This window comes from Eumetopias jubatus, unplaced genomic scaffold (assembly GCF_037043125.1).
Source record: "Eumetopias jubatus isolate StellerSeaLion01/CBP00866 unplaced genomic scaffold, mEumJub1_p1.0 scaffold_8, whole genome shotgun sequence".
Taxonomy (NCBI): domain Eukaryota; kingdom Metazoa; phylum Chordata; class Mammalia; order Carnivora; family Otariidae; genus Eumetopias; species Eumetopias jubatus.
This window is the reverse complement of record NW_028274814.1, coordinates 41,403,232-41,415,871: the sequence shown is the minus strand read 5'-3', so window position 1 is coordinate 41,415,871 and position 12,640 is coordinate 41,403,232. Positions and strand designations below refer to the sequence as shown.

The following is a 12,640-nucleotide window of genomic DNA, read 5'->3' as shown; positions in this document are numbered from 1 at the left end:
CTAGTTATCATAGGAGAAGGCTAATGTCAGAATATCAGAGACACAGGGTTTGGAATACCTTGGAACAAAAGCCAGTGATGAGGGTGAGACAGTCCTAATACAGCCCCAAATACAAAGGCAACCAGACAGTTTCTACCTCCTTTTGGAATAATATAAACAAAGGTGACTGGGTTTACAATAGAAGAGATTGAGCTCCACTTCTGGAAGAACTTCCTACTGGGATACGTGATATGTAAGAAGTTTGGGGAAATCACCTTCTCCCAAGCTTTTCAGTGAGAGACCAAGCAACCAACTTGGTGTCCTGGGTTAAGTGTGTTCAGCAGTGGGAGCATGGACAGAGGGACCTTTTGGAGGTCCCTATCTGCCTGTGTTCTCTCTGTGCTTTCACTAAGTCAGTTCACAATGGTACAATAACGCCTGTGTGTCACACAACACAATGCGGCTTCCAGTTACCTTGGCAGTTCACATGTTGTCATGCTGCCCACTTTTCCCCTGCTGGCACAGTAGACTCCAAGGTGTAAGTACTGTTTTTATAGATTTCTGCACGTTCAACACTGGTATGTGATAATCACTTCGCATTGCAGTTAGCAAAGAAGACGAACCGAAACCCACTCCTGAGTTGGAGACGAGAGTGTTGTGTTTCACCCTCCTTGACAGCCAAAAGCCAATTTAGGACTCTGAAAAGCCAAATTCCCCAGGGGGGGAAATGTGGGTATCTTCTTAATTCTTCTGAACTCACTGAAGGATTGAAATCAGTGTTTGCTGAGGGAGGAAAAAATCGATGTGGATTATCATTTATGGATCATTTCAGCTGGAGGAACAAGGAAGTGGCAGAGTTCATCAGGTTTGCACTTTTTCAACAAGACTCCTAAAAGCTAGCAGGATAATAATCATAAACACTCATTGAGCACTCACCATATTCTAAGCCCTTTGCATGAATTAATTCATTTAATCATCACAACAATTTTATGAGGCCCAGAGAGTTTAAGTTATATTCAACCTAACAACACATCTACTGAGTTCCAAGCTAGATTTTAAGCCAAGCAGTCTGGCTCTAGAGCAGAGATAGTTGTTAGCTCCCATACTCTTTGGAAAGAGACATGGATGCAGACCGTCCTCCAAGAAGTGGGCCTGTATCCTACCTTCTTTCGTCCTCTTCCTCCTCAATTCTCTGACCTTTGTACTATAGAACCACACACTTCAGCTGAAAAGAACTTCCTGAGGAGAAGAATCCATTAGCCACAGCCACCAACGTACACCATGTCAGAGTCAGCTCAGTGCTCCCCACAACTCATAGAGCAGCCATCACTGGTATCCTAACCCCATTGTCCCATTGTAGGATTTTTCCCAACCCATAATTATTCTCTCTCTGGGTCAGTAAGTCAATAGAACATTTTAAAAAAAAAAAACAGCCTCCAAAATGACTCCTTTGCTAAAACTCTTTTCCCCACCCCTGGGGGCTCTCCTCTGAGGTGCTAAAACCCCAGTCAGGGAGTCATCACCATAAATAATGCATCAGGCTTTCACCAAGATTCAGTAAAGCAAGCAGCAGCTCAGAAAAGTCCATTATCCCCCCATGGTTCATAACTGGGCATTGTGATTAATCCATTTATCTGCTTTTCAGATGAACACCCCATAGTAAGAGTCAATAATTACAGAATATCGAATAGGTACATGAATAACCAAAATGTACCCATGTTTTGAGTTGCTGCAGCAACTTGATTCCCAGAATCTTTACTCATTTTGAGTTTTAAAGGTCCACAATAGCAGAAGTGCAGCAGAGGGGTGGGAGATAGGAAGCCCAATTTTCAGAAAGTCACGAGTGACTAAAACCCAGAAGGCTCATGAGCTTACTTGGCATAATCACATGAATCAGTTCAGTCAACATTTATCAACATTTATTATTTACTGTGCGTCAGGCACAGTGTTAGGAACAAGGTATACCAAAAAAAAAAAATTTCATTATCTAACTGAAGAAATAGACATATAAAAAGGCGATCAACTTATAATAGGAAAAATGAGACCTGTGTTAAGAACACAGAAGAAGGAGAATGAGTATTCACTCCCCATGAGCGTGGAGGATAAGTGGAGATCTCGGTAGGGTGCCCAGAGGAAACGACCTTTGAGTTGAGTGTTGCAGGTTGAGGAAGATTTTTTTTTTTCCAGAGAAGAGGGGGAAAGAGCAGCCCAGGCAGAAGGACCGGTGGGAAGTGGTTTATACAGAGAATTGCACTGGGCAGGTATTAAAGGACTTTTACACTGTACTAGGGAAACTGGGCTTTATCTTGTATCCTGTACGCAAGAGGGCAACATGGTACGTTTTTAAAGAGATGTGTGATCATGAGCAGATTGTGCTTCAGAAAACCCACTGAGCAGTGATAATGAGGCGGGATTAGAGAAGAGGACCTGCAGTTGAGAGGCTATTGCCATAGTGAAGGCAAAAGTGAAAATGACCTGCCTTGGGCACTGATAGTGAGTTGAATAGGGTAGTAGGACGGAACAGTCAGGCCAGAGGCTTTGCAGACTTTTCAGAAGGCTGTATCAGAAAGTTTCTGATGATATGTGGGGAGCAGAGGTGATAATGCCTTTAGCTGAGGAAGAGAAGCATATCAAGGAACCCAATAAAGCATAAATGGAACTAACATTGCTTCATGTGTACCCTGTGCCAGGGGCTGTCAGAGTATTTCCTTATATCCTATGCCTTCTCTGTACCATAAGGGGAACCAGCTCAAGTGAACACATAGGGGTACTGAAGTCAAAGTAGTTAAAGAGTGCACTCAGGGCCACCCAGAACATACTGTGCCCACCAAGCCCGTGCCCTTGATGTTCCCACTGCCCCAGCTCTGAACTTCACTTAATGAGGGAGGCTTTGCTCACAATATGAGTAGCTTTATTCTTCACTTTCTCCCTCCTGCCTGACAATTAGAATGTCCATCCCTATCTTTACCTTGTGAAAAAAAAAAAATTTCTCCCATTATCCTTGCCTACCCCCAACATTGCCTCTCTCCCTTCCAAAGTATCTCTGTCCTCCCCACTCCTCACCCACTCCTATTCACACATGACATCTTTTTGGAAGTAAGTGTAGGGCAAAGGGCAATGAGTCAGAAGTGGTGGCAGTCTGTGTCCCAGGGCTGTCCTAGCCCAGCAGGTGACTCTCAGAAACTGCTTGAGCTCGCAGCCCCAATGTCCTCACTTATGAAATGGGGACATGAAATGAATACTAACCTTTGCTTACCTCACAGGATTATTGTAAGAGGAAAGGAGATAAAGTGCTTGCAAACAACACTAACAAAAGGCAGGAAAAAGTGCTACAGAATTATCTGAATTATTGGGCACTGTGGTCCACCAGACTGTGAGCTCCTTATGGGCAGGGGCCTGGGGTTGCCTCCATCTTTCAATCAGGAGTATCTAATTATTCCTGGTACAGAGTCAGTCTCTGATAAAGACGTTGAATTAGCAACAAGGACCACTACCATCATCAACACACACACACACACACACACACACACACACACACACACACACACACGTGTCCTTTCCTCTCTCACCATAATGCAGGCAAACCCATAATACCTCCACTTTTGGAAGTACTGCTCTAGTCCTGGTGTATTCCAAAAAACAGCCAGTTCCTGGAGGAAAACCAAGTGATTGTCACGCGCCTGGATGCCTCCACTGGGCACGTTTGACCAAGTCTGAATCTTCTCCCTCACAAGGGAAGTTGCTAAGAACTGAACCCCCAGACTCACTCTTCTCCAAAGAGACCCAGCTGGGTCTGTCCCTCCCCACCCCCACCTTTGTGCCAGGCATGCGATGTGTTTTATTTTTTTTTTTCCTCGCAGGAGCTCAGCCGCCTCTACTGCTGTTTTCATTGATGCCTTGAGCAGAGCTGGCATGTGCAACTGCTGAGAAGGGGGAGCTTGGAGCCGCGGGGGAAGCAAGTAAAAATAGCCTGGCGCGCGTCGCTCTTGCCTGCTCTGGACGCCTTTAACCCTGGCCAAGGTGGGGAGCTCAGCAGCCACTCCTGCACACTGCAGAATCTGGCAGGGGTCTGCACCCAGACCCCGAGCAACAGCCGGGGTTGGAGGGGGGGCTTAGGGACGCGAGAAAACTTTTTTTTAGAAACCGCGAGGGGGGAGGGAAGAGCCGGAGAAAGCTGTTTCTTGCTTCCAGAGCTCCAGCCACCTGGCTGCAGGGACTGTGACGTGCCCACTGGTCCAATACTTTACAGAAGTGCAGCCTTGACTCTGAGCTATTTTTAGCAACCTCTTCCGTGGGTGGGCGATCAGAGGGAGGAATGCGAGGGGATTGGTAAGGCTAGCTCTCTGCTGTGAGGCTAGGCGCCTTTGCTGGCTGGGAAGAGGAAGTGTCCAGGGGACTGTAGGCATGCTGGCTTTGCCCTAACTCAAGGAGACAGCGTTAGCTACTGAATGCCCAAGCCCCAGAGCGTGTTTGTTTTTCGAAGTCGACAATTACCAGATGCATGCTGCTTCTAGTCTCTCAGAGAATGGGGATTTTAAAAGCTTTGCTGCCTATGCTGTGGGGTAATGGTTAGCTGCAGTTAAGACCTTACTGAAGAAGATCAGAAGGGTCTCTGCACCTTTTTGCATTCCAGCAAGACAGAGGGACAATCCCCGCGCCACACCTCCATCCCCGCCCCACGCTGCATATGGGTAACCATATGTGAAATGTACGGCAGCCCCACCAGACACCAGGCTATTAATAGAGCCCGGGAGTTTGCTCTCTGTCTTTTTCCTGCCACCGAGTAAGGGATGATCTTCACACACATACCCCACTCCGCCCCCACCTCGGCGCACCGTTTCTCCAAGAAGGTAAGGGGGCTGCCCACGCTGATCCCCTTCGTGACTACAGGTGCCTAGAGCCAACGGACTAGTCCAGTTGTATCTAGAGCAGGGTCAGTGCGAGGCCAGGGAATTACAGTCTCCAATCTCGGGACGCAAAACTCAGCAGGGCTCTTTGAGGCTCAAGGCCAACTCGAGAGCAGAGAAAGGGCAGCTATTGGGCTGCCGAAGGCGGGGGGCAAGAGCGCAATTTGCGGAGCTAGAGCGACCTCCTCCAAAGCTGCTGCGGGACGAGTGGCTGCAGACCCATTTCTCGCTGCAGCCCACGGCGCGCAGCCCCCACGGCGCGCAGCCCCCACCCCGCGCGGGCTCGGCTGCGGCAGGAGCGGGCGCTGTCCCTGGTTCTGAAGGTGGCCGCGGCCAGGGCTCCCTACCCGGGTTTAGCGCCCCCGAGGCGGCTCAAACGTTCGAGGACTGCAGACCTCTCCCGGGCCGGATCTGGGCGGGAGGGTCTATTGGTGGTGCCCAAGTCCCACCACCGGCTCCGTTTGCCCCCAACCTCCCGCCCCACCCCCCTTCAAAAGGCCCGGAGCTCTCCGCGGTGCTGCGGGGACTGAGAGCTGGGGACTGACTCGAGCTTGAAGGGTAAAGCTGAGGCAGCGGCTGGAGACGGTCAAGGCACTGCAGGGAGGAAACGTGGCCCCAGGATCACCCATCCCAGCTTTGCACAAATCCGGGACTCTGGACCCCAAATGCAGCCCAGAGGAGAGGGCAGGGGAGCGCTGCTGCCCAGGGTTTGGGACTTGGGGAAAGAGAAGCGAGCAGCGGGTGGCAGGAGAGGGAGATGGGGTGAGAGCGACTCTTTTGCATTTTCAAGAGGGAGGGGACCTGAGACATGCACTGTCTTTCCCCCACCACACACACACACACACACACACACACACACACACACACACACACACACACATACGGCCGGCAGAAGCAAGCGGGATGGAGCAGGGGAAAGTTTGGCACTAGGTGCAGAGCGCCGGCGCGGCGGCGGCGGCGACAGCGACGGCGGCGCGGTGGTCCGAGGTGGGCTGCCGGGGTCGCCGAGAGCCCCAGCCCTCTCGCCTCCTTACCTCGGTGTTCTCGGCAGCGTTCTCCGCCATTTTCCTCCTTAGGAGCAGGCAGCGGGAGGAGTGTTTCATGCCCATAAGAGCCAGCAAGGGTTTGGTGATACAGAGATAGTAGAGAAAGAGAGAGCTGGTGTAGCTTTAAAAGAGAGAGAGAGAGAATAGGAGGAAAAAAAAAAAAAAAACCCAACCCAGCCCCTCTGCTGGAGCGTCAGCCGATACAATCAACTACGGTTGAGTCTTTTCTGCAGTCTCCACTTTGTTTTATTTTCCTCCCTTCTCATCTGCTTCGGATTCCTTCACACAGTTTCAAGTTCTTCTCGCGCACCCGACCCCCTCCCCGCCCCTCTCCACCCGCGCTGCGGGCTAAGCTGGAGGGAGGCAGCCCCGAAGGCTCCGCGGCAGCGGCGGCGTTTCCTCTCACGGCTGCTCGCAAAGTCCGGCCGGCCGGAGGCAGCCACCAACTCCTCTCAACTTCTGCAGATCGGCTGGGCGAAGCAACACGCTTCCTGCGCGTCTCTCCTAGGGGCTGAGCCGGGTGAGTGGGGGCGGGGTAGGAGGTTCGGTAGAGCGGGCGGCGGCTGGGCGCAGACGGAGGGCCCCCAGCGCCCCCGGGCCCGCCGCCTCCCCCAGGTTCCAGGGGTCTCTTGGTCGCCTCCACTGCTGGGCGCTGTGCACAACTTGAGAGAGGGCAAGGGCCGCGTGGACGCTGCAGGGCCACGCGGGAGGCTCGGAGAAAGCGGGGCGCCGGAGCTGGGCTCTTGCAGGTTCTTAGACCCGAGTGTTCGTCCTCCCACCGAGGACAAGCTCTGGGCAAGATTGGGCCATAGTTACCTCGCCCCCACCCCACCCCACCCCCCAACTCCCCAGCTCCTCCGTCAATTCTTGGTTCCTTCCTTGGCGAATTACGGTTTCGGGAGCGAAGGGGTGGGTGTCTGGGCGAGGGAGGGTCCTTAACTCCTTCAACTCTAGGACTAAGTGTGCTATCATTTCTCCTTTTCTCCCACTGACCCTGTCCAGGCACTTGGCGCCCCAAGCCTCTATTAGGCTGAGAGGTTGGGCCAGAGGTTCAACCAGAGGTGGTTTGGGAAGATAGGAAAAAGTCAAATGGATGAGCCTGCAGTCCTGTTCCCCCTACCTCAGTCTTCCCTACCAGCCCCCTGCCCACACATTTCTCTTCTCCCTCCTCACCCCTCCCCCATCATCACCAGATTTTGAAGTCCCTTTTATGGGAGAGAGGGAGGATGTCACGTACCCATTAGGATTCTCTTGATCCTTTTTTAAGGGAGTTTGGGCGGCAGCAGGGGGTGTGAATTTTTATACAATGCATTCCTGTCTTCACTTTGAGAGCTTTTTTTCTCTGTCTTACTGGCCATCTGTCAGGCGGGTGGGAAATAGAACAAGGGCGGGGGCACTCTGTCTCTCCCTTTGCAACAGGCCAGTCAGGCTGGACTTCTTCAAAGACAGCTGCAGTTTCAAGCTTTCAACCCAGAAGTCAAGGACAGGGACCTGACAGATGCTCCTGAGCACCCTGGCTCTCTTCACTTCAACCCTGTACTTACATAGGGAGATCAGTCCCACGTGCATGCCCTATTTGTTTTTATCATCACCTTTGACAGCCAGGAAATGTGAGCCTGGTTGTCCTCGACTAACCTCAGAGTCCATTGAAGAAATGGGCCAGAATCTAAAGATGCCTCCATCACCTGATCCTAGGGGAAAGAGAGGATGCATTGCAATAAGTGGAGGAGGGAGAGAAGTGGGAGTGGAGAGTAAAAAGAGTGAAAAGACAATGGGCAACAGGCTTGGGCTAACGGGCTCCTGTGTGTGTGTCTGTGTGTCTGTGTGTGCGTGTCTCGTGGAAGGAGTGAATGTAAATGAAAGAATGAGCCTAACTCCTTAACCTTTTCCTTTCCCAGACCACAGACCTTGACTAGTGTTGGGGGTGAGGGAGCAAAATCTTTCTCAACACCTGGTCATCCTCCTTCCTTTCACATCCTGCCAACATGCAGAAAGTCGCAGGGGAGTGAATGAGATGAATCTAAAGAATGACTTTTACCCTCTTGAACCCCATCTTATCTTAGCATCTTTCTCAGAATCCAAAGATTGAGACATCTCATCCTCTACCATGAGAGTCTCAATACTCATACAATCAATGAAAATCAGAAAGGAAAGGATCCTCACAGCATTTTGGTCCTCTAAATCTTACAAATAAGGACCCTGAGATCAGAGAAAGGAGGACATTTGTCCATGATCCTTCAGCCAGCTGAGGGAACATCTGAGAGCAGCTTCCCAGCTTCCTGACTTTCAGTTCAACACTCTCCCCCCACCTCACCCCACACTGCTTCTGCCTGTGCAGTGCATCCATTCTGTGACTAACCAGGGAGGAGGGGAGCTGAGACAACCTCCCACCGAAATAGGCTGCTGCCTGTGCGTGATTATGTTGCTATGAGAACCTCAGTGGGTGTGTTTCCTCCGTTCTCTGTTGAAATCTTTTGCTTGGTTTGGCTTCTCCCCAAGCACAGACACAGTTCCCCTTAGAATGGGGAGTAGAGAGGCTGAGATAGAGAGCAGCATTCTCCTGGCAAGATTTTCTATTCCAGCCCATCCAACCCAGAGCCCACCTGGGGCTGCAGGTGAGGAGTCTAGGCTACCAAGGTGGTTCCATAATGGCTGGAGTGAAGGTAGATACTCCAGTCTTCTGTTGAGCCATCTTGGAACAGAGTTGTTATTCCTGCTATGCTCCCACCTAATTACAAATTCACAAGCAAAAGAATTGTTACCTTAAGAGACTAAGTTCTGGCGTACTTTATTACACAGCCAAAGATTACCTGAACATTCATCTCCTACAGTTGTGAAAATGATGCACGAAAAATGCCTAGCACATAAGTCGGCATCCCCACTACCTCACCATTCACAGGAATTCAGTCTTTCTCCCTCTCTTTTGCATAAATATATTAGCATAGTTTTACAAGATTAATTTCATCATTCCACAAAGAATTTACTGGGCATCTGTTATATGCCTAGCTCATTAATAAACACTGGGTTTGACAATAGGCAACAAAAGGTATTGGATTGACCATTGAGGAGCTCTGAATTTAGTCACCTTGGATGTTTTGGAAGTGTATAGAATTTTCATAGAAGATCTTTAGGAGGGATTTTGGTGGGAGGCAAGAAGATACATGAGATGACAAGAGATGTAGGTTGTTCACTAAGATGTAAGTTAAATAGATAGTCTGGGACAATATGCCCTACCATGTAGAGGTGTCCTGAAGACACATTTTGCGTATGTCTTCAGTGCAACAAAATGCATTGACTAGTACATGTAAAGTACGTAGGATAATGCTTGGCTCATGGTAAGACCACAAACATTGTGTTAACATTTGCTAGGCCCTGTCCTAGGCTCTGAGTCAAACTTTATAGAGCACTTATTAGATGCCAGAGATTCATCTAGACTTAATATGTCCTCATGCAGTTCTTTTGACAACTCTTTTCAGAGAGTACTGTTATTATCCCTAAAAAACAGATGAGAACACAAAAACACAGAGAGTTGCCCAAGTGACAGAGTCAGGATTCAAATCTAGGATGTTTTATTCTACAGCATGACCTTTAAGAGGTTAACCAGATTCTGTGAACAAGAGAACAAGTGGTTCTCAAACTTGGCACAGTGGAATCATCTGAGGAGCTTTAAAAATACCAGTGCTTTGGTTCAACCCCCAGAAAGGATGATTTAGTGAGGCCTGGCATCAGGATTTTTTTTTAATTCTCTAGTTGATTCTAATGTGCAGTCACGGTTGAGGACAATTGGATAAAAATATGTGGAAAAGATGAAAGGACCCACAGAGAAATAAGGTCCCTAAGTTATAGAAAGGGCCCCCCAAAACTATAGGAACCCCCACAGTATAGAAAGGTCCATCTCTAACACAGAGGTTCTTGAGAGCCATGAAGTTCTTGATAGTGAAAATGTGCTGATGGTTGAACCAGCATGCAAAGGTAGGAATGAGACTCTTGGGAAGGACTGACTATTAATTGGAAAAGTTATCTAGCTTTGTGAGATGCCACAGAGAAGTGAATTTCCTGCCACTGGAAGGGTTCAGTCAGACTATTTGGCATAGCTGTTGCAGTGGAACTGCAAACCCTAGAAGGTTGAACAAGGCTTCTAAGGTTCCATTCACCCTATGGGGCGACTTCAGAATTGTCTCCTCTCATTTCTGAGCCCTCCAGGAGGTAAAGACTGTGTAGTTGTTCAACTTCAGGAGCCAGTCAACACTTTATTGCTTCCCAAAATCCAATGCCCCTGCCATTAAGATGCAATGTCTCTTGCAGACTGTGCTGTCTGGGAAAGCCCAGACTCTGGCTCATTCAAATATGATTGTTGCAATAAAAGATGTATAAGATATGTCATGTGGCTTCTTCCTCCTTCTCCTAGGAGAACCTCACATGTGGCCTGGGCTCACATATGGCCATGGCATGCTGCAGTGAATCCATGGCTCCTCAGGAATCAGACCACAGACGTGATCCATCACCACCTCATGGCAGCTCACCCAGCAGTGTTCTTAGTGTCTTCTGGGCCAGACGGGAGCCACGCCAAGGCTGCAGCAGCCGGCTAGCTACCTGGCTGAGACTCCATGCAGCCCCACACCTGGGCAGTTCTCCTACACAAAAGCCTCTGCAGTCCTATTTCTCCCTAACACAAGGGCAAATTATTTCTTAAACTACATCCCAAAGAACAACTTGCAAGAGTGTCACCAGCACATACAAAGTTTGGGTTTCTTTCTTTTTTTTTTTTTCCTTTTGCCATTAAAACGAGAATGTTATTCTTTCTTGCTCTGATAATGTCTGAGTAAATCAATTCAGCATTGTTTTGTGCTAGATACAAAAGTGTTTGGTTTGATTATTTATTCTAACAATTCTTCAGAGACATTTTCTTAGTAATTCCACATTAATAGCTAAATCCTTGGTGTTCTATGCCCCTAAAAAATTGAATACCATTGTTACCTGCCTTTCTCTCAGGGTGAAGAGGACTCAGAAAGACATCTAGATTTTCTCGGTGGCCTATGATGGAACTGAAACTTCTTCAGAGAAGGGCCCTGAAAGAGGGATATAGTGGTAGAAACATAAAGGTACTTAAATAGTCCTTCTAAAATGCTATTGCAGTAGAAATTAGCTTTCTCCTCTTGGTGGAAGTTGTATACTCCACTCCTCTCCTCCTTTTCAAATCTTTCATAAAGGCTTACCTTTTTCTGGAAAATCCCTCCTGAATTCTCCAGGGCTAACTAGAAATCAATTCAGTTTATCCAGTGCAATAACTCAATACAAATTTGCTTCCATTAGCCCTTATATTAAGTACTAGGACCCAAGCACTCTGCTAGGCATTCTGGACTAAAAGATGAAAGGACATATCCCTACCCTGATGATACATCTTCTCCCAGGAAAAGATGGTAATGGATTCAAGTCCTATCAAGGGTCATATGGATTGGTTCTAATAGGTTAGATATAGCTTTAATCATTGGTCACGTAGGCCCTGCGAAGTATCTATAGAGATGGACAGAGAGATCCTAGAGGCTATAGGGTCTGGACCAGAAGCATAGTAGCCTCCATTCAAGTAAGGTTGGGGATACATTCTCTATCAAAATTCTAAAGTTCCTGTGTGCCTCTGAAACTTTTATGGGTAAGAAGTTTTCCGCCTTGCTCCTGCCCCAGACACATTATATACTGATGTCACCTGAGGCATGACACATTATGACCTGCCTTAGTGCAGGGTTGATCTCTGGTGTCTCAGGAATAGCCCCACCTGAAAATGCACAGTGAATGGACATAGCTAAACAAAACTGTGCTTGATTCCATCTGTTTCCTTTCTGGACCATTTAACCACCCTTATCTCTTTCTTCACTTCCGAGAGGAAAGAGCATGAGCTTTGTGGTCTTACAGCCCAGTAGGTTAACCTCTCCATCTGTGTGAAAATGGCTTAATGGTGATCTTGCTCTGGCAGAAGGGCATGACAATAAAATAAGCCAATGTAGATGAAACACCTAGCATAGTTCCTAGGAAATAGTGTTCTAATAGAAGCCAGTTTCCTTCCCAGCATCTCATCATACAAGACCATGTGTCTACCTACATGAGATAGAGACACAGCACCATGTGGAGAAAGAGTGTACTGCAGGGGTCAACAGACCTGTGCCCTAGTCCCAGCTCCAGCATTAAATAGGTGGGTGGCTTTGAGAAAGTCACTTTACCTCTTGAGCCCATTTCTTTAAAAGAGGAGGTTTGTAGGAGACAAGCCCTACATCCGCTTTCTGATTTGTCATTTTATGCATGGTGTAAACTATAATTCTAATCATACCCAAATCAAACAAAGACTGGTCACATGCATCTCAAACCAAAATTCAACTCTGATGGCCAAAACAAAGGCTGAGAAGTAGATCAGCCTCTCCCTCCCACGTATAAGAGTGATTGAGCGGAAAGAAATATTCCTGTCAGGTCAGAGATTTACAAAGACTTGTAGGTAATGCTCATTACAATGTTCACTCCAGCCCTGTGCTATCATTAGGGCTTTCCAGAGGTCAAAAGGAGTGCCCCCTCCTTTTTTTAACAGTGCTGCCTCATGCCGGCAGCCTCAAAGACCGTAATCAAACAGTCATTATAAATGGTCATCACTTGATTTCTCCAACTCTTGTCAGGGGATAGAGCTCAGTGGGAGAACCAGTCATTTTTTTTTTTTTAGATTTT

The 12,640-nt window shown here is 48.2% G+C and overlaps 1 protein-coding gene and 1 long non-coding RNA gene across 3 annotated transcripts in view; one reads left to right on the top strand and one right to left on the bottom strand.

Moving 5' to 3' along the window:
• The window catches only part of PRMT8 (protein arginine methyltransferase 8), a 91,876-nt gene extending 85,455 nt beyond the window's left edge, over window positions 1-6,421 (bottom strand). Inside the window, exon 1 of one of the 2 annotated variants that reach the window (XM_088025871.1) lies at window positions 5,921-6,421. In XM_088025871.1, the coding sequence (XP_087881997.1) occupies window positions 5,921-5,995 (75 nt within the window). In that variant the 5' untranslated portion in view covers window positions 5,996-6,421. The remainder of the gene's footprint in view (window positions 1-5,920) is intronic. The other variant, XM_088025870.1, reaches the window with a different exon arrangement.
• On the top strand, window positions 3,883-10,733 carry LOC114222550 (uncharacterized). The gene is made up of 4 exons (XR_003611967.2): window positions 3,883-3,999; window positions 4,613-4,829; window positions 6,222-6,452; window positions 10,341-10,733. It is a non-coding gene; the product is annotated as an uncharacterized LOC114222550 (long non-coding RNA).
• The last annotated feature ends 1,907 nt before the right edge of the window (window positions 10,734-12,640 follow it).